This window comes from Zalophus californianus, chromosome 15 (genome assembly GCF_009762305.2).
Source record: "Zalophus californianus isolate mZalCal1 chromosome 15, mZalCal1.pri.v2, whole genome shotgun sequence".
NCBI classification, from domain to species: domain Eukaryota; kingdom Metazoa; phylum Chordata; class Mammalia; order Carnivora; family Otariidae; genus Zalophus; species Zalophus californianus.
Genome location: NC_045609.1, coordinates 3,741,410 through 3,767,561, shown reverse-complemented (window position 1 = coordinate 3,767,561; position 26,152 = coordinate 3,741,410). Strand labels below are relative to the sequence as shown.

General features: G+C 38.2%; 1 protein-coding gene across 1 annotated transcript in view; it reads right to left on the bottom strand.

The window, feature by feature from the left end:
• PCDH15 (protocadherin related 15) overlaps positions 1-26,152 on the bottom strand; it is a 1,343,394-nt gene that overhangs the window by 155,512 nt on the left and 1,161,730 nt on the right. Inside the window, exons 24-25 of the mRNA XM_035724230.1 lie at positions 7,319-7,459; positions 5,492-5,604 (exon numbers count right to left, since the gene is read on the bottom strand). Coding sequence (XP_035580123.1) covers positions 5,492-5,604; positions 7,319-7,459 — 254 coding nt within the window. The remainder of the gene's footprint in view (positions 1-5,491; positions 5,605-7,318; positions 7,460-26,152) is intronic.

The following is a 26,152-nucleotide window of genomic DNA, read 5'->3' as shown; positions in this document are numbered from 1 at the left end:
GATCTGTACTTCTGAAACAAATAACACAACATATTTTAAGAAAAAAGAAAAAGAAGAAGATAACAGGAGAGGAAGAATGAAGGGGAGTAAGTCAGAGGGGGAGACGAACCAGGAGAGATGATGGACTCTGAAAAACAAACTGAGGGTTCTAGAGGGGAGGAGGGTGGGGGATGGGTTGGCCTGGTGATGGGTATTAAAGAGGGCACATTCTGCATGGAGCACTGGGTGTTATGAACAAACAATGAATCATGGAATACTACATCAAAAACTAATAATGTAATCTATGGTGATTAACATAACAATAAAAAATTAAAAAAAAAGAAGAAGGCATTCTATTTTACCAATACATATTTAAGAATAAAATGTTTCTGTACTATCCCTTCATAGGTTCATGTACCCAATCTTTACGTTCTTAACATAAACCAAGTCATCTTAAGATGCTGTAATGAAAATCTGTAACTTGTCTGAAACTGCACGTTTAATGTACTAATTATCCACCAACACTATCTTCCCTTTTTCCCCAATAGGAGAGGTGGAACTGAGATACACCGCCTAGCAGGGGAAGCATTCATGCACCCTTTCAGAGCTGGCTGTAGATATTTGCCTGAAGTTTTGGGAAAGAACCTAAGCTGAGGTGAAATTTGCAAGCTCTACCTCACTTGCTTCAGGAAATCTCTGGATGGGGACTTCTGCCCTTTTCCCCTTTCCAGGGACTAAAATGGCAAATCACTGGGATTATTCTGAAACACAATGTTTAGGACGCAAGACCTTAAGTTGCCCTGGGTCCCTGATGACAGCATGGAAGGGTTGCATGAAGAGTTACCACCACCTGAAACACTCACTTTACACTCTCATGTGAGCCAAAACACATGGGTTCTCTTTCTCAAAACTATTGAAATATAAGGGTTTCTTTCTACAGCAGCCTGGCCTACCCTAACTAATCTTATTATCCAAGATTTAAAGATTTAATGATTCACTATTCCAAAAGCAAGATAATTGGTTCAGAGGAGGCAGTCAGTTTAAGAATCCAGTTCAATATTCTACAATGTATGAATATTTTATCTTTAGAGCCTTTCTTCACACCTCGTCATTTGTAGAAAACTAGTTTTTCCTAAGGCATTCAATAGTTACTATTGGAATGAAGGCATTCTCGAGATGTATAAATAAATAACATTTACCCCAGCTTGCAAAACCACTTCTCTTGGATCCCTACTTTCTATCTGCAACCCACGAGCATCCTTTCCCTACCCCCAACAGGAACAGGAATCTTGCTTATCATTTGGTGTCCCCCCCCAAATTGATCACATGAGAACGTTTTTCCACCAGGAGCAACTCTGTAATGGAAGTAAAATTTCACCTCTACCCTTTCAGGGTTTTTAGGCTGGGTCTAAGTATGAACCTGACACCAGTCAGATGAGTAGGAGAAAACATACACATTTATATAAATTGTATGTGACGGGAGAGCCCTCATGAGGAAATGAAGAGTCAGAGAAATGGCAAAACCCACATACTTTTGTATTAGGATGAACAGAGACAGGCAATTGTGGAAAAGTAAACTATAGAAGGAGGTTGAAGGGAGCTGTGAATTGTTTTAACAAGGCCTGTCTGTGTCGCTTCTCCTGGCTTTGACTCCTCATTAAAGACTGTGTTTTTCCTCCTGGTCCAAAGAAGGCATCTTTCACATGGGAGTTTATAGGTCCCGTTTTGGGTAGGAAAGGGGAGATCAGAAAATCTTTTTTACAGCTGCTTTTTTTTTTTTAAGCACTTTCAGCTCAAAATATTCTTTATGCCCAAGTGGCATATTCTGCCACCCTCTGACTCCAACACAAGGGAATTGAGGTCTAATAACATATGTAGCATCTCTGGGAGTTATGTGCATCCAGCCGAAGCAGTAAATGATTTTGAAAAAAAAATATATATATTTAGGACATTCCTAGTTAGGTAGCACTCTTGTTTTCCATTTCACCTGTCCATACAGGGAAAGGTTAAATCAGGCCAGGAAACAGTGCAGACCATCCTGTTCCACATTTTATTGGCCAGAACTCAGTCCCATGGCTCCATCTAGCAAGCAGGGCTGGGGCATGGAGTCTAGCTATGTGTCCAGAAGGACGAAGAAAGGAGTGGGAGGTATCCAGACTCTGGCATATATGTCAAAAATCTTCAAGAGCATTGACAGGTAATTGGTGAAGATCAGCCTCAGGTCTTTTATCTATTTTTAAAATAGTTCATTCCATACTTTCGGTCAAATGTAATCTTCCTTAAATATTTAAAATCAATTATTAGGACTTATTCAAAATATAGTGTCTTCTGCCAATGTTTGATATGACTTTTTTATTATTCAAGTTTTCTAAGTATCTGATAAAAAAGAAAACAATCCCGTTCAGTGCCCAAGTCCTACTGAATCTATTACGCCAATTAAATCAATTCTGAGGACTTTCTTCATAAACTGTAGGATGCAACAAGATTACCAAATTGTTTTTATGTGTCAGAGTAACAAATGGACCAGGACAGTCAAGGGCACTATTTGCAAATGTTAGAAATGTTCTTCTTGAAGGTCAAAAAATTCTTCCACATGTGCTCACGTGACTCCTCTGAATATTAGCACCAAGTAATTGGCAGTGTTTTTCTTCTTTCAGTTAACAGCTTTATTAATAGAATCTATTTGCAGTTCGGAGTTCTATGCAGAGAAGGTAACACATGGTAAATTATTCATTGAACAAACCATTTTTTATTTTTAAAAGTGGCACAAATAAAGGCAATTTTAAAAAGAAAGCCAAATGAGCAATGCCCTGATGAGATCTATGACCTTGGCCTGAGTGCCACAACATTTTAGCTAGAAGAGTTAACAAGCAATGTGCTACGGAAGTCTGGAGGCATACCACTATTAATAGGGAATGAGCTGCGGATGAAAGCCAGGAGAAAGGGGACTCCATTTACTGAGTTTATTGACAAGGACAGTGTTAGGCACCACCACTCTCTCTCTTCGGGGCCTCCAAGGAAGGATTGCATGGGATGAGAACTCTGGAAGAATGGGAATTCTGTTCAGCTGAAGGTCTGAGGGACTTCTGGACCCACCCCAAATAGTAAGTACATTTTTTTGTGAGCATCAAATCCAAATAAGTTGGTGAGTTTATATCCATTTTGGTTCTTGAGAAGCCACCACGAACACGTCCAGGGAAGGTCTCTAGAAGGAAAAACCTGCATGCCCCATAGCAAAGAACTGGAGTGCAGAGGTTACCATGCCAAGATAAAAGGAAGGTATTGGTGACAATGGACAGAAGGAAGAAAAGGGTCTTTCAAACAGACTGACCAAGAATTCTTACTGTTTTATTTTATTTTATTTATTTTTTAAAGGTTTTATTTATTTATTTGAGAGAGAGAGCGAGAGCAGAATGCCTGAGCAGGGGGAGGGGCAGAGGGAGAAAAATCTCAAGCAGACTCCCCACAGAGCGTGGAGCCCGATGCAGGGCTTGATCCCATGACCACAGAGTGTGGAGCCCGATGCAGGGCTTGATCCCATGACCCTGAGATCATGACCTGAGCTGAAACCAACAGTGGGTCACTTACCCAGGCGCCCAAGGTAGAGTTTTATAAAGGGAAAACACTACTCGGTTCAGTGTGCTAAATATTCCCAGACACAGCATCTGTCTCCTCTCTCAGTATCAGCCCTTGCTCTAAAACTTAACAATTCTTAGTTAGTTCTTAGAAATTATCAAAGCAAAAAAAAAAATTATCAAAGCAATATAAATCTAAATTTTAGAATACGACCAAGTATTATATGAAATCTTCATTTTTCTTGAGCCTCAAAGAACATCATTATGTAATATCTAATTTGTCTCTACATAGACTAAACTACTAAAATATCCTAGAAATCAATACATCCTCCCATGTTTTTTTTATATGTCTAAATATGCTAATTCTGAGGCATTTAACATCCTTCCATATTTTGGAGCGTGGCTAAGCTGTATTTTCTTTTTGAGAACGGCTTTTATGCTGTGCATGTTTAAACACAGCGAGGTGTTTCTCCAACACACTTGCTTAGCACTGAGCTCCTACCACTGTGTCTTCAGACTGTATTGTATTGTTCATATAATGTTTCGCGTCCATGCATAGTTGTGAGCCTCTGGAGCTCCAGGACCAGATGCCATTTAATGCTATGTCCAGAAGGAAATAGTAAATATGTAGTATGTAGCGAGTCTCCTTCAAATATTTGTGGGAAAACTTCTCTTATGGGTTCTAATATTCTCATACAAGTACATTCATGTCTTCACTTAAAACAATATCATGAAAGAAAGTTCTATATTTTCAGAAAAGCATTTTAATCTTTCACTCATATGCGATCATGAAGCAATCATAAAATACAGTACCTTTAATTTTATTATTTTTAAAATAAAATTTTCACTTCCTAAGAGTATCATCTATCTATCTATCTACCTACCTACCTACCTGCACACATGCTGTGGACTGAACTGTGTCCCCCTGAAATCAATATGTTGAAGCCCTTAACCCTCAATGGCCTGGTATTCGAAGATGAGGCCTTTGAGAGGTAACTAGATTTAGATGAGGTCATGAGGGTGGGGCCCTAATCCTGGGATTGGTGCCCTTACAAGAAGAGACACCACGGTGCTTTGTCTTACTCTCCTCTGTGTGCGGACTCAACAAGGACGCAGACATCCGCAAGCTCTCACCAGAACCTGACCATGGTTGTGCCCTGACCTCAGCCTTCCAGCCTCTGGAACTGTGAGAAAATAAATTTGTGTTTGAGCCACCGGGTCTGTGGGATTTTGTGACGGCAGCCAGACTTAAGACGGTATGTATACTAGTTTGATAGCTATAATACATAATATATATCATACATATAAACGCACACGCATACATTCTCTCTTTCTCTTTCACTGATGATTTGAGAAATATTTCAGATTCGTGTCAAATTATGGATATGGCAATAAGAAACTAAATGTCTACTACTTCTTGCTATTGAGATTATTAATTAGTTGCAGTTTAAACCCCAAAATATAATGTTTTATTTTTCAAAGGTTACATTAATTATTTTTAAAGATTTTATTTATTTATTTATTTTAGAGAGAGAGGGAGACAGAGAGAGAGAGCCAGCAGGCGGAGGGAGAGGGACAAGCAGATTCCGCACAAAGTGCAGAGCCTGATCAAGGGTTCGATCTCACCACCCGGAGATCGTGACCTGAGCCGAGAGAAGCTTAACAGACTGAGCCACCCAGGTGCTCCAATACATTAGTTACTTTTAAAAGCCCCATTATTCATGAAAGCATTACTAAAACTGGTATTTTTAGACTAAATTATCTTTTGACTATATTAACTTTAAAAATAAATGTAGTATTATGCTAATTTAGAAAAACTTAAACAAGAATTGGAAGGCCACTTCATGGATCAATTCAAATCACCTCAGTTTTGAGAGGTCAAAACAGAACAACACAAAAAACTGTTACATATTACAAAAACTGATAGGAATCCGTACCTATATTCCTCTTGCGTGAAGCGTGGGATTTCTCCAGGATGTAAGACAAGAATTTTCACTGTGGCGCTGCTGGACATCACAGGCTCACCATCATCAAAAGCAACAACCACCAGCTTAAAAAGTAATAAAAATTCATGTTAAAGATGATTAACAAGAAGAAAGTAAAGCATCTTTTTTTTTTTTTTTAAAGATATAAAGCATCATTTTTAATCACTGGACTGCCTGGCTCCAGGAGGGGAACAAGGATCACTTCCTCACTGTCTTTCAGGGAGCAGGCTCTGGATGAGGGTATGTTACATATATTCTCACTTACTCTTCACAACAATAACACCAGGTGGGTGTTTCATTTTCGTTTCCTACACAAGAAAACTCATAAATGCTATGATAAAGCACTGCCAGTAAAACAGGTATATAATACTACATCTCTCCAATGATTAAACTGATGTCTCCACCACAGTCCCATTGGTGCCCACAGTAAAAACACGGGCCATTATGAGCACCGACACTTCTTTAAAAAGTGTTAAAATCAGTCACATTAATAGCAAAAAGCTAATTAGCTTCTTTATAAAAAGAAATTAATTTTTCAAGTGAATTAATTGTCTGCAAGATTATAGGGCAGAAATACTTCACTCTGGAGGATGAAACTGGAAATCTTTACAGTTTAACACACTTAGATATACACTCTCTTAAAAATATATAAAACCAAGTTCATACTGTAGAGTAGAAACTGTTCAAAGGATATACAAACTGCAGAAAAGCTTTTGTCTCAAGATGTCTCAAGTAATAATATTTATTACTACAATATTGTTTATAATTGATTTGTTTTGGATAACGTATATTATGTCAAGAAATGTTAAGTATTTTCAATATCATGTGTTTCTCTGGAATGTGCATAATTTTGGAACCTGCAGGCTACTAATTTAAACCAATTCAACCTAGATCGTGAAACCATAACTAAGGATCGTCCTTGGGCCCATGATTTACCCTTGGGTTAACACTTTACAAACAGAACAATTGCTCCCACCAGTGGCAGGATTATGTGAGGCACAGTACTCACTGACAACGCACAAGGTTAACCAATGAGGGCATTTCCTCAATGCAGGGTCACAGGCTTTATTCACAACGAAAAAATTATTCTAGGTAATTACAGAAAATGGAAACACTCTAACATTTAATTAAATAGATTATTTATGATCATAGTGAAGTAGGGTAGTAATATTTCAAATTTTCCTGAAGTATAACTTAATATGAGTATATAAACTTGATTCAATAATTTTGCTTCTCAGTACTTATCTTAAGGGAAAAAATCAGGGAAGTGGCAAATAATATTTGCACAAGGAGTTTCACAACAACAAATATTATTATAACAAAAAATGAGAAACAGCCTAATTATCCATCAACAAAGTGTTAGGCAAAGAAAAATAATAGTGCATTCATAGAGTAGGACATCATTCAACCATTAAAATAATACCATTAACAGTATTTATTGTCCTGGGCAATATATTATTAAGTCAAAAAAGTGGTATGAATAATAAGATCGTATTAATTTCAAACACATATGTGTACACTTGCATTTGTATGGAATGTCATCATAAGGATAGATATTAAACTGCTAAATTCTAGTTACCTCCAAGATGTGAAAGATCAAGTGTTTTTTTCTTACTGCTTAACTCTATTTTCTAAGTGTCTGTGGTAAAATATACATTACTTTTTAATTTAAAAAACAACTGAAAGGAGAAAAATGGAAACAAGTATGGTCATCTGTTAAACTATACTCTCAAAAGTTAAATATCAAATAGGTAACAGTAAGGAAAACACTGCACTGACCTTAAAAATTGTTGTAGGCTCTTCGTTAAGATTGACTCGAGTTATTACTCTTCCAGAATCTTCTTCTACGTCGAAAATACTGGCAGGATAAGGAAACTGGACATCATCTACTCTGTACCTCACACGACTTGCAGGTAATCCCTAAAATGAAATTATATATTACTAATTCACTTCCACAAAATGAAAACAAAGGGTATTGACGATGCCAAACTGATCTATAAAATGCATGGCCTTCTAGAAGTGAAAAATCATATTTAGCATTCACACTTCCAGGTTTGAACTGCAGCAGAATCTCTGTTTCTTGTGGATGACTCCACCTGAATCAATGAAGTATCTTCACTACCTGTTATTCAAAATTATTTATGTGAAAGAATGAATTAATGTTTGCCTTGGGCATCTTCTCTTCCACTTTCCTTTAATTATAGGAATCTCACCTGACCTAAACCCCATGTCTGCTTGGTAGTTTCCCTTCTGAGACAATTATGAATGATGTTCTTTTATTGTGCTTATGTGAACTCTGACACTGAGAGAATGACGGAGTGTGGAGGTCTGTTGTAAAGTGGAGGGATGGGTACACAAGTGGAGGAGACAAGAACTATTTACCAGCTGCTCTGTTCTGTTAAACATGCTAGGTTTTTCATAAATAAATTAATCCTCACAACAATCCTTTAGGATAACATTACTAATGATAATGATAGTAATAATAGTAACATAACGATAGCTAACATTTATTGAATGCTTATTATGTCCAAGAACTATACTAAAGATGATACATGTATACTCTACCACCCATTTTTTTATTTTTAGTTAATGAACTTGAGGCTTATAGGGAGTGAAAGGATGTGGAATTGTCCCAGATACAGACCAAGATAAGTCAGGATATTTAAAAAATTCATTTAGAAAAAGAAATTGGTATTTGATAGATTTTTAAAGACTACAATAAAAATAGTCAAACTTTACATTGGTCTTATTTCGAATTATATAAAGGGACATTGGAATTACATAATCTTTTCCATGCTAAAGCCAGCCCTTGAGGTCAAGTAAACAATTTGGGCACAGAGCTAGCATGTGGTAGAACTGACCACAAACCTGAACAGACACTGTATAAGCCACTAAATTCCTTGAAGTAAAGCACTCCCAAAGCTCAGGCACAGGCATGTGTACCTTCTCTACCTCTATATTCAGCCTCTGCAATCTCTTCCAGTCTCGTGCCTCTGAACAACTTCTGTGTGTTCATCACTCCCATTTAAATTATGGCTCCACTCGTCTTTTAAACTCCAAAGTAATACATACAATGCTCAACTTAAATGTTCTATTTTTAACTCAGCATATCCCAAACCAGCATTCTGATTTCTTTCCCAAATATATACCTTCTCCACTCTAGATCGAAGGCCCCACCTTTTACCAAGTTGGTCTCTCTGAAAGCCTAGGGATGGGCAATGACACTTCTCTTTCTCTTGGACTCCGCAACCAAACTGTCCTCAAGTCCTGCTATTATCTCGATGAAAGCATATGCCTAATATAGACCATCCTCATCTCCTCTAACCACTTGTTTCCTGCAGTGGACTCCGAACTGACTTTCTGCTTCTGTTCTATTAAAGTTATCTTTAAAAATATAAACCTTCCCTGAGATATAAAAATATAAACCATAAATTGACAGCTTTCTCTCTAAGATCAGGAATAAGACAAGGATGTCCACTCTCACCACTTCTATTCAACCCAGAACTAGAAGTCCCAGCCACAGCAATCAGACAAGAAAAAGAAATAAAAGGTAACCAAATTGGTAAGGAAGAAGTAAAATTCATTACTTGCAAATGACATGATATTATATATAGAACCCTAAAGACTCCACCAAAATACTACTAGAACTGGTAAATGAATTCAGTAAGGTCTCAGGATACAAAATCAATATACAGAAATCTTTTGCATTTCTATAATGATCTATAATGCAATTTCTATAATGAAATAGCAGAAAGAGAAATTAAGAAAAGTCCCATTTACAATTGCACCAAAATTAATAAAATACCTAAAAATAAACTTAACTAAAGAGGTGAAAGACTAGTACTCTGGAAACTATAAAACACTGATGAAAGCAACTGAAGGTGACACAAACGAATGGAAAAGTATTTTATACTCATGGATTGGGAGAATAAATATTGCTAAAATGTCCATACTACCAACGATCTACAAATTTCATGCAATCTCTCTCAAAATATCAACAATATTTTTCACAGAACTAGAAAAAACAATCATATAATGTATATGGAACCAGAAAAGACCTCAAATAGCCAAAGCAATCTTGAAAAAGAAGAACAAAACTGGAGGTATCACAATCCCAGATTTTAAAATATACTACACAAAGCTATAGGAATCAAAACAGTATGGTACTACCACAAAAACAGACACATAGATCAATGGAACAGAATAGAAAACCCAGAAATAAACCCATGATTATATGGTCAATTAATTTTGACCAAGGAAGCAAAAATATGCAATGGGAGGGGCACCTGGATGACTCAATCAGTTAAGCACTGACTCTTGGTTTTGGGTCAGGTCATGATCTCAGGGTCCTGGGATCAAGCCGCGAGTTGGGCTCTGTGCTCAGCAGGGAATCAGCTTGAGGATTTGTCTCCTCCTCCCTCTGCCCCTCCCCCTGCTTTCGTGCTCTCTCTCTCTCTCTCTCTCTAAAATAAATAAATCTTTAAGAAAAAGAATATACAATGGGAAAAAAGTCTCTTCAACTAATGGTATTGGGAAAACTGGACAGCAACATGCAAAAGAATGAAAATGGACTACTTTCTTACACCATATATAAAAATAAATTCAAAATGGATTAAAGAGTTAAATGTGAGACCTAAAATCATAAAAATCCTAGAAGAGAGCACAGACGGTAATTTCTCTGACATTGACTGGAATAACAGTTTTTTTCTAGATATGTCTCCTGAGGCAAGGGAAAATAAAGGCTTCTGCACAGCAAAGGAAATGATAAACAAAACTAAAAGACAACCTACTGAATGGGAGAAGATATTTGCAAAAGACATAACTGATTAAGGGTTAATTAGCATCCAAAATATATCAAGAACTTAAGCAACTTAACACCAAAAAACCCAATAATCCAATTAAAAATGTGCAGAAGACATGAACAGACACTTGTCAAAGGTAAACAGATGGCCAAAGACACATAAAAAGATGTTCAACATCATTCATCAGCACGGAAATGCAAATCAAAACTACAATGAGATATCACCTCTCACCTGTCAGAATGGCTAAAATAAAAAACACAAGAAACAACAGGTGTTGGCGAGGATGTGGAGAAAAAGGAACCCTCATGCGCTATTTGTGGGACTATAAACTGGTGCTGCCACTATGGAAAACAATACGGAGGTTCCTCAAAAAATTAAAAATAGAGCTTCCCTATGATCCAGCAATTCCACTACTGGGATTACCAAAGAATACAAAAATACTAATTCAAAAAGATATATGCGCCCCTATGTTTATAGCAGCATTATTTATAATAGCCAAGATATGGAAGCAATTCAAGTATCCACTGATAGAGGTAATTACATATTATATACTGGAATATTATTCAGCCACAAAAAAGGATGAGATCTTGCCATTCGTGACAACGTGGATGAACCTAGAGGGTGTTATGCTAAGTGAAATAAGTGAGAATAAGAAATAAATAACCATATGATGCACGGACATGTGGAACCTAAAAAACAAAACAAATGAATAAACAAACGAAAAGCAGAATCAGAACCATAAATACAGAGAACAAACGGAGGGTTGCCAGAGGGAAGGAGGTGGGGGGATGGGCAAAATGGGTGAAGGAGGGGGGAGACACAGGCTTCCAGCTATGGGATGAGTAAGTCAGGAGGAAGAAAGGCACAGTATAGAGAATAGAGTCATTGTGATAGTGTTTATGGTGACAGATGGGAGCTACACTTGGGGGGCGCACAGCGTAATGTACAAAGCGAATCACTGTGTCATATACCTGAACTCGTGTGACATTGTGTGTCAAATACACTCAAATCTAAAAATTTTAAAAATAATGATAATGGCAGGAGTTGTTAGCGGTCCATTTGCGTGCTTTACTACATTATCCAGTAATGTGCATTTCATGTGTTCTCATGTGTATGCTTATAAGAAATCCCGGAGTTGTTATGAACAGCAACCATACCTTACAAAAAGGCAATCAAGGCTCTAAGAGTTAGCTCATTTCTTAATTTCCTCAACTAGTACATTTCAGCGTTATTACTCAAATGAAACAGGACTCATCCTATAACACAGGTCCTTACACATGAACCCACCTTGACATTTATCTCTGATATCCTAAAGGCAAGAGTCCTTCAACATGAGAACGAGCAAAGCTACTTGGGAAAAATGCTCTAGAATTGGAAGCCCTCGTAAATCCTGCCTTAGCGCACTGCCCAGAAAGTTACGCAGCACATGTCCCATGAAGAAAAATGAAGGCAGAAAGAGCAAAATTACAGCACAAAATATTTCAAGACAAAATTTCAGAGTTTTTGTTAGATTCAGCACCCACTCCATCTGTAGTATAACTCTTGCTCCGTTCACAAATTAGTTATCCAGAAACTTAAAGTATGTTCATTAGACTCAGCATGCTCCCTTTACTAAAGCCAGTGTATTCATAGTACTTTCTGAATTATGTCTTTAACTGATAAAACGGAAAGAGGAGAAGTTTCAGTACTCTGAAGTGTTATCTCCCACGTGCCTAAAATATTTTGCTATCTAGAACAACCAGACCCTTCCTAGGGGATCATGACAGATAAGACTGCAGGTATATGAACATGTACGGTATACGCTAGGTATGTCATTTAACTTTTGATTCTATGATTTGTTATTCTACAGATCACTACCACATAAAGAAGATGGGACCTCCTGTGGCATGGTTTGCCCACCAGAGCCATTATCATTGGGTCCTCATCACCCTTGCTATGAAGGTGCTGCATTTTATTTGATATCACATGCAACAATAATTAAATACCTAAAATTATTTGGATTTTCCTTTGAATATATTCAAAGGTATTTTTCTTTCCTTCCCTCCCTCTCTTCTTTATTTTTTTAAATTTTTGTATTGTTATGTTAATCACCATATATTACATAATTTGTTTTGGTGTAGTGTTCCATGATTCATTGTTTGTTCATAACACCCAGTGCTCCATGCAGAATGTGCCCTCCTCAATACCCATCACCAGGCTAACCCATCCCCCCACCGTCCTCCCCTCCAGAAACCTCAGTTTGTTTTTCAGAGTCCATCATCTCTCCTGGTTCGTCTCCCCCTCTGACTTACTCCCCTTCATTCTTCCTCTCCTGCTATCTTCTTCTTTTTCTTTTTTCTTAAAATATGTTGCGTTGTTTCAGACGTACAGATCTGTGATTCAACAGTCTTACACAATTCACAGCGCTCACCGTAGCACATATCTTCCCCAATGTCCATCACCCAGCCACCCCATCCCTCCCACCCCCGACCACTCCAGCAACGCTCAGTTTGTTCCTGAGATTAAGAATTCCTCATATCAGTGAGGTCATATGATACATGTCTTTCTCTGATTGACTTATTTCACTCAGCATAACACCCTCCCAGTTCCACCCACGTCACTGCAAATGGCAAGATCTCATTCCTTTTGATGGCTGCATAATATTCCATTGTGTATATATACCACTGCTTCTTCTTTTTTTTAAATTTTTTATTGTTATGTTAATCACCATATATTACATAATTTGTTTTGGTGTACTGTTCCATGATTCATTGTTTGTTCATAACACCCAGTACTCCATGCAGAACGTGCACTCCTCAATACCCATCACCAGGCTAACCCATCCCCCCACCCTCCTCCCCTCCAGAAACCTCAGTTTGTTTTTCAGAGTCCATCATCTCTCCTGGTTCGTCTCCCCCTCTGACATACTCCCCTTCATTCTTCCTCTCCTGCTATCTTCTTCTTTTTCTTTTTTCTTAACATATGTTGCGTTATTTGTTTCAGAAGTACAGATCTGTGATTCAACAGTCTTACACAATTCACAGCGCTCACCGTAGCATATATCTTCCCCAATGTCCATCACCCAGCCACCCCATCCCTCCCACCCCCGACCACTCCAGCAAACCTCAGTTTGTTCCTGAGATTAAGAATTCCTCGTATCAGCGAGGTCATATGATACATGTCTTTCTCTGATTGACTTATTTCACTCAGCATAACACCCTCCAGTTCCATCCACGTCGTTGCAAATGGCAAGATCTCATTCCTTTTGATGGCTGCATAATATTCCATTGTGTATATATACCACTGCTTCTTTATCCATTCATTTGTCGATGGACATCTTGGCTCTTTCCACAGTTTGGCTATTGTGGACATTGCTGCTATAAACATTGGGGTGCACGTACCCTTTCGGGTCCCTACATTTGTATCTTTGGGGTAAATACCCAGTAGTGCAATTGCTGGATCGAATAGTAGCTCTAATTTCAACTGTTTGAGGAACCTCCATACTGTTTTCCAGAGGGGTTGCACCAGCTTGCATTCCCACCAACTGTAGGAGGGTTCCCCTTTCTCCACATCCCCGCCAACATCTGTCGTTCCCTGACTTGTTCATTTTAGCCATTCTGACGGGTGTGAGGTGGTATCTCATTGAGGTTTTGATTTGGATTTCCCTGATGCCGAGCAATGTTGAGCACTTTTTCATGTGCCTGTTGGCCATTTGGATGTCTTCTTTGGAAAAATGTCTGTTCATGTCTTCTGCCCATTTCTTGATTGGATTATTTGTTCTTTGGGTGTTGAGTTTGATAAGAAGTTCTTTATAGATTTTGGATACTAGCCCTTTATCTGATATGTCATTTGCAAATATTTTCTCCCATTCTGTCGGTTGTCTTTTGGTTTTGTGGACTGTTTCTTTTGCTGTACAAAAGCTTTTTATCTTGATGAATTCCCAATAGTTCATTTTTGCTCTGGCTTCCCTTGCCTTTGGCGATGTTTCTAGGAAGAAGTTGCTGTGGCTGAGGTCGAAGAGGTTGCTGCCTGTGTTCACCTTTAGGATTTTCATGGACTCCTGTCTCACATTGAGGTCTTTCAACCATTTGGAGTCTATTTTTGTGTGTGGTGTAAGGAAATGGTCCAGTTTCATTCTTCTGTAGGTGGCTGTCCAATTTTCCCAACACCATTTGTTGAAGTGACTGTCTTTTTTCCACTGGACATTCTTTCCTGCTTTGTCAAAGATGAGTTGACCATAGAGTTGAGGGTCCATTTCTGGGCGCACTATTCTGTTCCATTGATCTATGTGTCTGTTTTTGTGCCAGTACCATACTGTCTTGATGATGACAGCTTTGTAATAGAGCTGGAAGTCCGGAATTGTGATGCCGCCAGCTTTGCTTTTCTTTTTCAATATTCCTCTGGCTATTCGGGGTCTCTTCTGGTTCCATACAAATTTTAGAATTATTTGTTCCATTTCTTTGAGAAAAGTGGATGGTATTTTGATAGGGATTGCATTGAATGTGTAGATTGCTCTAGCAATTGACATCTTCACAATGTTGGTTCTTCCAATCCAAGAGCATGGAACGTTTTTCCATTTCTTTGTGTCTTCTTCAATTTCTTTCATGAGTATTTTATAGTGTTCTGAGTACAGATCCTTTGCCTCTTTGGTTAAATTTATTCCTAGGTATCTTATGGTTTGGGGTGCAATTGTGAATGGGATCGACTCCTTGATTTGTCTCTCTTCTGTCTTGTTGTGGGTGTATAGGAATGCCACTGATTTCTGTGCATTGATTTTATAGCCTGCTACTTGACTAAATTCCTGTATGAGTTCTAGCAGTTTTGGGGTGGAGTCTTTTGGGTTTTCGACATAAAGTATCATATCATCTGCAAAGAGTGAGAGTTTGACTTCCTCTTTGCCGATTTGGATGCCTTTGATTTCTTTTTGTTGTCTGATTGCTGTGACTAGGACTTCTAATAATATGTTGAATAGCAGTGGTGAGAGTGGCTATCCCTGCCGCGTTCCTGACCTTAGGGGAAAAGCTCTCAGCTTTTCCCCATTGAGAATGATATTCGCTGTAGGTTTTTCGTAGATGGATTTTATGATATTGAGGTAGGTACCCGCTGTCCCTATACTCTGAAGAGTTTTGATCAAGAAAGGATGCTGTACTTTGTCAAATGCTTTTTCTGCATCTATTGAGAGGATCATATGATTCTTGTTCTTTCTTTTGTTAATGTATTGTATCACGTTGATTGATTTGCGGATGTTGAACCAGCCTTGCAGCCCAGGGATAAATCCCACTTGGTCGTGGTGAATAATCCTTTTAATGGACTGTTGGATCCTATTGGCTAGTATTTTGGTGAGAACTTTTGCATCCATGTTCATCGAGGATATTGGTCTGTAATTCTCCTTTTTGATGGGATCTTTGGTTTTGGGATCAAGGTAATGGTGGCCTCATAAAATGAATTTGGAAGTTTTCCTTCCATTTCCATTTTTTGGAACAGTTTCAGGAGAATAGGTATTAATTCTTCTTTGAATGTCTGATAGAATTCCCCTGGGAAGCCATCTGGCCCTGGGATTTTGTTTCTTGGGAGATTTTTGATGACTGCTGCAATTTCCTTAGTGGTTATAGGTCTATTCAGGTTTTCTATTTCTTCCTGGTTCAGTTTTGGTAGTTGATACATCTCTGGGAATGCACCCATTTCTTCCAGGTTATCTAATTTGCTGGCATAGAGTTGCTCATAATATGTTCTTATAATTGTTTGTATTTCTTTGGTGTTGCTTGTGATCTCTCCTCTTTCATTCATGATTTTGTTGATTTGGGTCATTTCTCTTTTCTTTTTGATCAGTCTGGCCAGGGGTTTATCAATCTTGTTAATTCTTTCAAAGAACCAGCTCCTAGTTTCGTGGATCTGTTCTACTGTTCTTTTGGTTTCTAGTTCATTGATTTCTGCTCTGATGTTTATTATTTCTCTTCTCCTGCTGGGTTTAGGCTTTATTTGCTGTTCTTTCTCCAGCTCTTTAGGTGTAGGGTTAGATTGTGTATTTGAGACCTTTCTTGTTTCTTGAGAAAGGCTTGTATTGCTATATACTTTCCTCTCAGGACTGCCTTTGCTGTATCCCAAAGATTTTGGACAGTTGTGTTTTCATTTTCATTCGTTTCCATGAATTTTTTTAATTCTTCTTTAATTTCCTGGTTGGTCCATTCATTCTTTAGTAGGATGCTCTTTAGCCTCCATGTATTTGAGTTCTTTCCGACTTTCCTCTTGTGATTGAGTTCTAGTTTCAAAGCATTGTGGTTTGAAAATATGCAGGGAATGATCCCAATCTTTTGGTACTGGTTGAGACCTGATTTGTGACCTAGGATGTGATCAATTCTGGAGAATGTTCCATGGGCACTAGAGAAGAATGTGTATTCTGTTGCTTTGGGATGGAATGTTCTTAATATGTCTGTGAAATCCATTTGGTCCAGTGTGTCATTTAAAGTCTTTATTTCCTTGTTGATCTTTTGCTTAGATGATCTGTCCATTTCAGTCAGGGGGTGTTAAAGTCCCCCACTATTATTGTATTGTTGTCAATATGTTTCTTTGCTTTTGTTATTAATTGCCTTAAATAATTGGCTGCTCCCATGTTCGGGGCATAGATATTTACAATTGTTAGATCTTCTGGTTGGATAGACCCTTTAAGTAGGATAGAGTGTCCTTCCTCATCTCTTATTACAGTCTTTGTTTTAAAATCTAGTTTGTCTGATATAAGTATTGCCACCCCAGCTTTCTTTTGGTGTCCATTAGCATGGTAAATGGTTTTCCACCCCCTCACTTTCAATCTGGGGGTTGTCTTTGGGTCTAAAATGAGTCTCTTGCAGACAGCATATGGATGGGTCTTGTTTTTTAATCCAATCTGATAGCCTGTGTCTTTTGATTGGGGCATTGAGCCCATTTACATTCAGGGTAACTATTGAAAGGTATGAATTTGGTGCCATTGTATTGCCTGTAAGGTGACTGTTACTGTATGTTGTCTGTGTTCCTTTCTGATCTTTGCTGCTTTTAGGGTCTCTCTTTGCTTAGAGGACCCCTTTCAATATTTCTTGGAGGGCTGGTTTCGTGTTTGCAAATTCCTTTAGTTTTTGTTTGTTCTGGAAGCTTTTGATCTCTCCTTCTATTTTCAATGACAGCCTAGCTGGATATAGTATTCTTGGCTGCATATTTTTCTCATTTAGTGCTCTGAAGATATCTTGCCAGTCCTTTCTGGCCTGCCAGGTCTCTGTGGATAGGTCTGTTGCCAATCTAATATTTTTAGCATTGTAGGTTACATATCTCTTCTCCCGAGCTGTTTTCAGGATTTTCTCTTTGTCTCTGAGACTCGTAAGTTTTACTATTAGATGCCGGGGTGTTGACCTATTTTTATTGATTTTGAGAGGGGTTCTCTGTGCCTCCTGGATTTTGATGCCTGTTTCCTTCCTCACATTAGGGAAGTTCTCTGCTATTATTTGCTCCAATATACCTTCTGCCCCTCTCTCTCTTTCTTCTTCTTCTGGGATCCCAATTATTCTAATGTTGTTTCGTCTTATCGAATCACTTATCTCTCGAATTCTGCCCTCGTGATCCTGTAGTTGTTTCTCCCTCTTTTTCTCAGCCTCTTTACTTTCCATCATTTGGTCTTTTATAGCACTGATTCTCTCTTCTGCCTCATTTATCCTAGTAGTTAGTGCCCCCATTTTTGATTTCACCTCATCAATAGCCTTTTTGATTTCGACTTGGTTAGATTTTAGTTCTTTTATTTCTCCAGAAAGGGTTTCTCTAATAACTTCCACGCTTTTTTCAAGCCCAGCTAGTATCTTTAAAGTCATGATTCTGAACTCTAGGTCCGACATCGTACTAATGTCCGTATTGAGTAGGTCCCTGGCTGACGGTACTACCTCTTGTTCTTTTTGCTGAGGTGATTTTTTTCGTCTTGTCATTTTGTCCAGAGGAGAATAGATGAATGAGAGAACAAAATGCTAACAAGTTTACAACGTCCCCAGCAAATATACTGTATACAAATCAGAAAAGACCTGAAACCAGGGGAAAAGAAATGGAAAGAAAGAAAAAAGAAAGAGAAAAAAAAAGAAAAAAGAAAAGAAAGATAAAAACAAAAAGAGAACAATACAAGAAAAGCAGAATGTGATCAAATATGATCAGGCTAGTGCATAGATCAGTGCCACACACTAGATTTTGGGCATATTTTGTTCTGTTAGAAAAAAGTGCCTCCTAAAATTTTAAAGGAAGAAAGACGTATATGGACAAAATAAGGGTTGATACAATGAAGGGATAGAGGATGACTGTAAAGATGAAAATTATAAAAGATTTTATAAAAGGACTTGATAAGAAGTTGTTTGAAAAAATAAAGAAGATTAAAAAAAAAAGAAAAAAGGGAGAGAATGTGGTCAGGCAGGAGACTAGAACAGAACCATACACTAGTGATTTAGGGTATATTTTTATCTGTTAGAAGAAACTGTATCTCAAAATTTTAAAGAGAGAACAACTTATATATATATATGCCAAAAATAAGGGTAACTACTAGGAATGGATAAAATATGACTCTAAAAATGAAAAATAAAAAATGTTTTTTTTTTTTAAAGAGATTGATAAGATGTTGGTTGAAAAAGGGAAAAAGAAAAAGAAAAAAAACAGTTAACAAAAATTAACTTTGATGAACTAATGAATCATGGTAAAAAAAAGCCATGAATTCTATGTGCAGTATTCCCCTAGCGCTGGAGTTCTCCCGTTCTCCTTGATCGGTAAACTTGGTCTTGGCTTGCTGGCTGTTCGTGCTGATCTTCCAGGGGAGGGGCCTGTTGCTGTGGTTTCCAAATGTCTTTGCCGGAGGCGGAATTGCCCCGTCCTTGTCGGTCCGGGCTAAGCAAGCTGCTCGGGTTTGCTCTCAGGAGCTTTTGTTCCCTGCAAGCTCTCCGTGCAGCCTTGGAGGACCAGGGCGAAAATGGTGGCCTCCCAATCTCCACCCGGAGGAGCTGAGAATTTGTGGCCCCGCTCCTCAGTGCGCCCCCAGAGAAAAGCAGTCCCTCCCGTGTCCCCGGTCTCCGGCCGCACTCCGTGCTCACCCGGCCTGTGACCGAGCGTTGCTATCTCTGGCACCCGACCCCGTGTGGAGTCTCCAAACCCAGCAGATCCCTGCGGTGCGCTCCCGCGCCGCTCCTCCCCGGGAAGGAAGGGGAGTCTCCCCGGCTCTGCCGCTTGTTGGGTCCCTGCTGGAGGAGCAGTGGCCCGACTGGGCCGCGGATCACAGTTTGTGGCCACCCCGAGCTGAGGGCCCGCGCCTCGGCTCCGTCTCTGCAGCCGGCTTCCCCGCTCCGATCCCTGGGAGCTCTGCCGCACTCAGGCACCCCCAGTCTTTTTGTGACCCCGAGGGTCCTGAGACCCCACTGTCCCGCGAGGGTTCCACCCCCCGCTTAGCCACTGGAGCGACGTCCCTCCGCGGAGCCGACTTCTAGAAGGTCCGATTTTGTGCTCCGCGGCTCTAGCACTTGCCAGAAGCGGCCGACGGAGGCCCCTCCCCCGCCGTCTATCCTCCCGAATATCGCCTCGGATTCACTTCTCCGCACGTCCTACCTTCCAGTAAGTGGTCGCTTCTCTGTTCAGAGAGTTGCTGCTATTCTCTTCTTCGGTCTCCTGTTGAGTTCGTAGGTGTTCAGAATGGTTTGATCCCTATCCAGCTGAATTCCTGGGACCAGACGAAATCCAGGTCTCCTGCTCCTCCGCCGTCTTGCTCCGCCCCCCTCTCTTCTTTATTTTTATCTTTCTTTTTCATCTTTCCTCCCTACCTCCCTTCCTCCTTTTTTTTTTCCTTTCCAAAATCTTTTTTTATGTAAGTCTTGCTTTATACTTAAATAATTAAGCCATATGACAGGCAAAGGTAACTGGTTTGGAGACAGCTTCAGTTAACATGCCTAACATTGTTCGTGGGCCATTTATGACATGAATCAGGTCAGGTGCATGGTTTCAAGAAATCATAAAAATTAAAAATTAATATGATTAATCTGCAAAACAACATCATTGTAAAATTGAGAAGTTCAACCATACTAAAAAAAGGAACCATTATAAACTTTATCACTTAATATTATTTATCATTACTATTTGTTAAATATCTAACACTTGATTCCACTAAAAATTTAACAGGTATGATCAAAGTATTCTAATGTACAAAATTCACTCAATTATATTTTAAAAAATGAAATGAAATAATCCATTGAGTTGATGAATTATGTATTTTAATAACTATAATATGGCATATAAGCATTCAAGTTATCATTTAGTAAATATCTAAGTATTGATAGTAATTTTTCAAAACCCAAATACTTGGTAATTTTGGTAAACATTAACTTACCAAATATTTTGGTTTTTCCTTAATATAAACTGTGCTAGAAATAGAGGGATCTCTGTTTACTCTTACATATTCCCAACAAGTTGATATTTTTCCCAGTTGAATACATTTCTCGTATTTATTTTTTAAAGTAAGCCAAGCTACAAAAACATACTTAGAATTGAGATGAAATATTTATTACCTTGTACTCTAATTCAAGATAAGATAGTATATACATTATACTGTGTCTGTCTGTATATGCATTTATATGTTTATTAAGAGGGTTTTCTGGACCATTAATACTGAAAGAAGAGCTCTCTTTTTATAAAAAAGCCAATATTTAAAATTTTATTACTATGGCAATAGATTCCTCTTCTATAACATTTCCAAATTACAATAAAGTCACTAATACTGCAAGCCGTTTACAAAAATTATTTTCTTCAAGTTCATACTAAATTAAAACTAGGCTATAGTTTGATTTATAAATGATAAGCAAATGACTTCTTGGTCCTGCACGCTGATGAGACAAATTGATCGGTCTTTATTTAGGACGGAAGAAATCTTGCAAGGTTATCGGTTAGCTCCCCGTGGTTAGACAATAGCACCACTAAACCATCGCATTCAGATAAAGTTTTAAAAGATTTTGGCAAAAGAAAGTTCATTGATGTCGTTTGGACCCATGGTGGCATTTCAGCACTTGGACAATCAGAAAGCTCTTCCTCAGGGCAACACTCGCTGAAAGCCAAGCTATTTGTCCCCCGAAGTGAGGGGGCAGAGTCTTCCTTCTCTTTAAGGGAATAGAAGTCTTCATACTTTGCAGACCAATGTTTTACCCTGAGCCTCGTTTGGTCAGGATAGATAGTCCTAATTCTTTTTGTAGCATCTGAGGGATTCTCTTCTTGCCTTTCCATTTCCGGGCCCTTACTTATGACAGTTGTTTAGAAATGCATTCCAACCGTGGGCTCAAGAGAACGAAACAAATTGTCTATGGCGTTAGGTCCCCATGAATGAAGACAACTACTTTAGACAGGCACATAGTGGAATCCATTTAATTTTATTCTTTAGCCAACTAACTAAACTACCATGTCTCTTCCTTAGTACAGATATCCTAATATCACGAGGTAGAATGTATTTTGACTTTGCAGGCAATGTAATATTTCAAAAAGGTACTATAAAAGAGATGGTGGTCCAATGTAATTTATAGAAAGTTAGTGGGTGATCTCATAATATGTATGCAATATCACATAAAAAAGAAGACTAAACAATTTTAGAATTTTGCTCTATTTACCTAGCCACCACAAGAGACATTATCAAAAGAAAAAAAATTGCAACAAAACAAAACAAGACATAATAAACATGAATTCAATAGGATAGTGGTAAAATTCTCTGCAAAGAGTCTCTTCTCAGCAGGGGTGGCAAAAACAGAGTATACAATCGTTATGCCTCTTGGAGTCTTTTGAGGGGTAAATACAATGGATTCCTTCTTAAAATATTATGGAACATGAGGACATATGAGAAGCATAGCAGGACAGCTTCTCTGAACTCTCCTCACTTACTGTGACAGCGCTTTCTATAAATCCCGCTGACCTTATCCATCTATTGGAGCAAGTATGACTTCAGATAACCATAATTTGGGAAGACTAATGAGGTGCTGGTACAGCAAACCTTCTTAATGTCACTTCCATTCACTGCAAGAGTTTGAGATATTTTTTTCCCTAATTTTCAAATAAGTGACACATTCTCCTTTAGAGGGATATATTTCCCTAAACAAATTTTCAAAAAAGAACCATGATATTAGTGGAAGCTTAACCATTCAAGGGGCACGGGAAACTTGGACTTTGCATCACAGAGACTCTGGAAATTAAAAATTATATAAACTTAAGTGTAAAAATTATATATAATATCAGCAATTGAAAATGTTATAAATTACCTCTTATCTAATACTTATCATCTTGCTCATATGTTTCATAGTACAGGGATTAATTCATTAGATGAGGGTTCATTCATTCATTCATTCATTCACGCATTTGACATGTCTTCTGACTAGACACAGCTGAGTCCTGAGGGTACCAGAATGAAAACTGAGTTGGGAAGATGGAATTCATCTCATATCCCTAACCTTCTTGATGATCATTAGCAGTAATTCAGAAAGAATGGCCTCCTAGAACACCAAGCTCACATCTCACCCAACACTCCTCTGTGTGTTGTTCACTCTTGGCATCACTCTTGTGAGGCTAGTTCCTCCCAACACCCAGGTCTCAGATGACCCCTCCTCTGCCTCTACCCAGTCATAAACCACTTGAGTCAATCCTTATTGTATTTTCTTTAGACTATGTAGCCTTATCTGAATTTACATTTCATATTTACTTGTTCACAGGTTTGCAGCATATCCCTGTCCCTCGATTGTGAGCTCCATTAGAGCAGATGATTTTTTTTGCCTTGCCATTAAGAGATCAAAAATAATTTGTTAAATGAACATTTAAGATATGATGATGCTTATGCGTATGTGTGTCCCAAGCTGCCAGGATGCCCAACTCCAGGGACATCACTTACATGGGGGTGTGGCCGTATGTGGAACTCCCACTGTGGTTGAAAATATACATCACCCGAGTCCCTGCTTGCAGTGATCATGTGCACAGTTTTTGAGAGCAGAAAAGAAGTGGAGATTTTATCAGTGATTTTTGTTTGGGGAAAATGCATCAGAAAAGAGATGATAATGGAACCTATGGAAACAAAGCTCCCAAAAGTAGAAGATAGGAGGAGAATAAACATTTTTTCCAAAAAGATCCCTGAATCCAGTATTTCAGAAATGAAACTATCATCATGAAAATTCTTTTTTTTTTTTTTTCTGGACGGGATGAATATAAAGCTTTATCTCCTCCCTACTTCTCAGCTTCTGTCCTTATATTCTGTTGCTCCTTCAATTATATTTAATACATTCTGTTGTTCAGCTCATCCTTTAAAATAATGACATAATCCTCTGGATTTTTCCAATAAAGGAATCCTCATATGACTTACATTATCAGGATACGAATGATGTTTACTTATGCTAACTTCATTGCACAATGTGTCAAATCCAAGTTACATGGTGGGTTAACCTATTGTTGAACAAGATTGAGATTTCTGAGTGATTTTTCAGTAACTGTGAGAATCATCATTACATAATTAATTTTGTATATGGTCTGGAGGACCTCTAAGAATTTACTAACCTTAGAAAATGGCTAAACTGTTGGCATGTTTTCAGTTTAAAGCCCACTAATATCTGTTCATAGATTCTCATTTATGGCTATTATTTATCTCTCAGAATGTTAGGCAATGATGAAAAAGACAGTTGTGCTTCTCTATTTATGGGCCTCATAATGGCGTTGACGGGGGAGACAAAAGTTGCACAGATAAACACAACTACATACTAACATTTCTGATAAAAGCTGTAAAGGAGAAGTATGGGTGTTACTAACTGAAGGTGCTAGAACTAGGTTACAGGTGTTCAGGTTGATAATCAAGTGGACTTCCTACCTCACTGTTGGCACTTAACCCATGAACATGAGATGTGCCTTCCATATGTATTCCGCTTTATAGGGATCATAGTGATCATGTCATATGCAGAGTCTGATCTGGTGTGTCATTTGAGTACTAGAGTGACAAGCTAAAATGTAATTTATGTGTCAAGATTTTGGATATTTTATCTTCCACTCAAAGGAATAAAAGTAGAGATGTATCATTATGAAGTGACATCAGTTGAATATGTCTATTTAAATGAAATACTTTGTTGGTTTAAAAAAACTTTATTAAAAATGTACATATTTGGGGCACCTGGGTGGCTCAGTTGGTTAAGTGTCTGCCTTTGGCTCAGGTCATGATCCCAGGGTCCTGGGATTGAGCCCCACATTGGGCTCTCTACTCAGCGGGCAGTCTGCTTCTCCCTCTGCCCCTCGCCGCCCCTGCTCATGCTTGCATGCTCTCTCTCGCTCTGTCAAATAAATAAATAAAATCTAAAAAAATGTACATATTCATTTGGGGGGCATTGTAGAGACCCAATTAACATGGTGTTTTCGTGAAAACTCTATTCTCAAATTGTGCACTGTCATAGATGACACTAGAAATACTTCATGCGTCCAGGGATTGATATCTTAAAGGTAATAAATGCTGAGCAGATAAGAACTGTACCAAACCAGAGGCGGAGTTCAGGAAGTTTGACATCTCCCTGAAAGGAAGGATGATGATGAGGAAATACCAACTACCATTTACGTGCCTGACATTGGCTAAGTGCTTTCATTCTTCATCAAAGCCAAGTACCAATCCAGCACAATGTTCTTATTCTTACTTGGAGATGAGGTTTAAAGAAGTAAAGTAACTGCAGTACAATATCATTTTTCCTGGTTAATCACAAACGCCAACCCTGGTGACATTAGTCAATAGCTTTGAAGGACTCGGGATGCTTGCCAACCCTAATTGCCCTCAGGAAGGACGTGATTTAATATCACCTATTAATAAATGAATTAATTGATTTGTTTGTTCATGTATTAGGCTTCTTTCCAAATGTGATTTGAGGTACTATGTGACTTATTTAAATAGAGTGTGGTTTCCAAAATGTGAAAGACATGTCAACCTTGTGATGTCCTTTTCTCTGCTAAATTTGACTGTGTAAGGCTCAATAAATATTAGTATGAGAAAATACTACTGGAAAGGTCATTTATTCAGCACATAGACAGCACTGTGGTGATACAGTGACACTCTGAACCAGGCATTTTTTCTAGATGAGGGGAACATAACAGACGAAAAAAAAAATTCCCACCATCATAGTGCTTATATTCGATTTTTTACATCAAACAATAACACATTTATTATATGACAGCGTGGCTATAATGAATGTGGCAGAATAAATGTAAATTTATATCAAGAAAATAGAACCTTAAGATTTCAATCATTTTCTTTATTTTACTCAGTTCATTTTTACTTTTGACTTCCATTTCTACAGTGAGCATTAAACACAGTATATTTTGACTTAATGATGGTGAGAATGTAATTAATTACTACAGAAGGTAATTTCAGGTCTGTATGAAAGATGTTCCAAACTTGCACACAGGGGGAATTTCAATGAGCCTATAATGGACCAAAATAATTAAGTTCTTAATATCAGGGGATATCACGATTTAGTAATTTTTCTTATATACATAATTATCAAGAAATTACTTATTCAGACCCCCATAATTTTCTTCATAATAACGGCAATCGCATTATATCAGGGAATTCTAAACCTATTATTACCATCACATGCAAACATTAAGTAATTTGTTTTCAAGTATACAATGATTCTTCTCCCTGATGTGGTTCCCAAAATCCCTTTTCCCAATGTCTTCGAAAGAAACTAATCTGATTTATTTTGTAATTGTAATTCACCAAACCTCCCAAGTATGATTTAGCATTAGGGATCACTGCAAAGTGGTTTGTATTGTTTTTCTACAGTCATAATGGCTTTTGTAGTGGATCTCA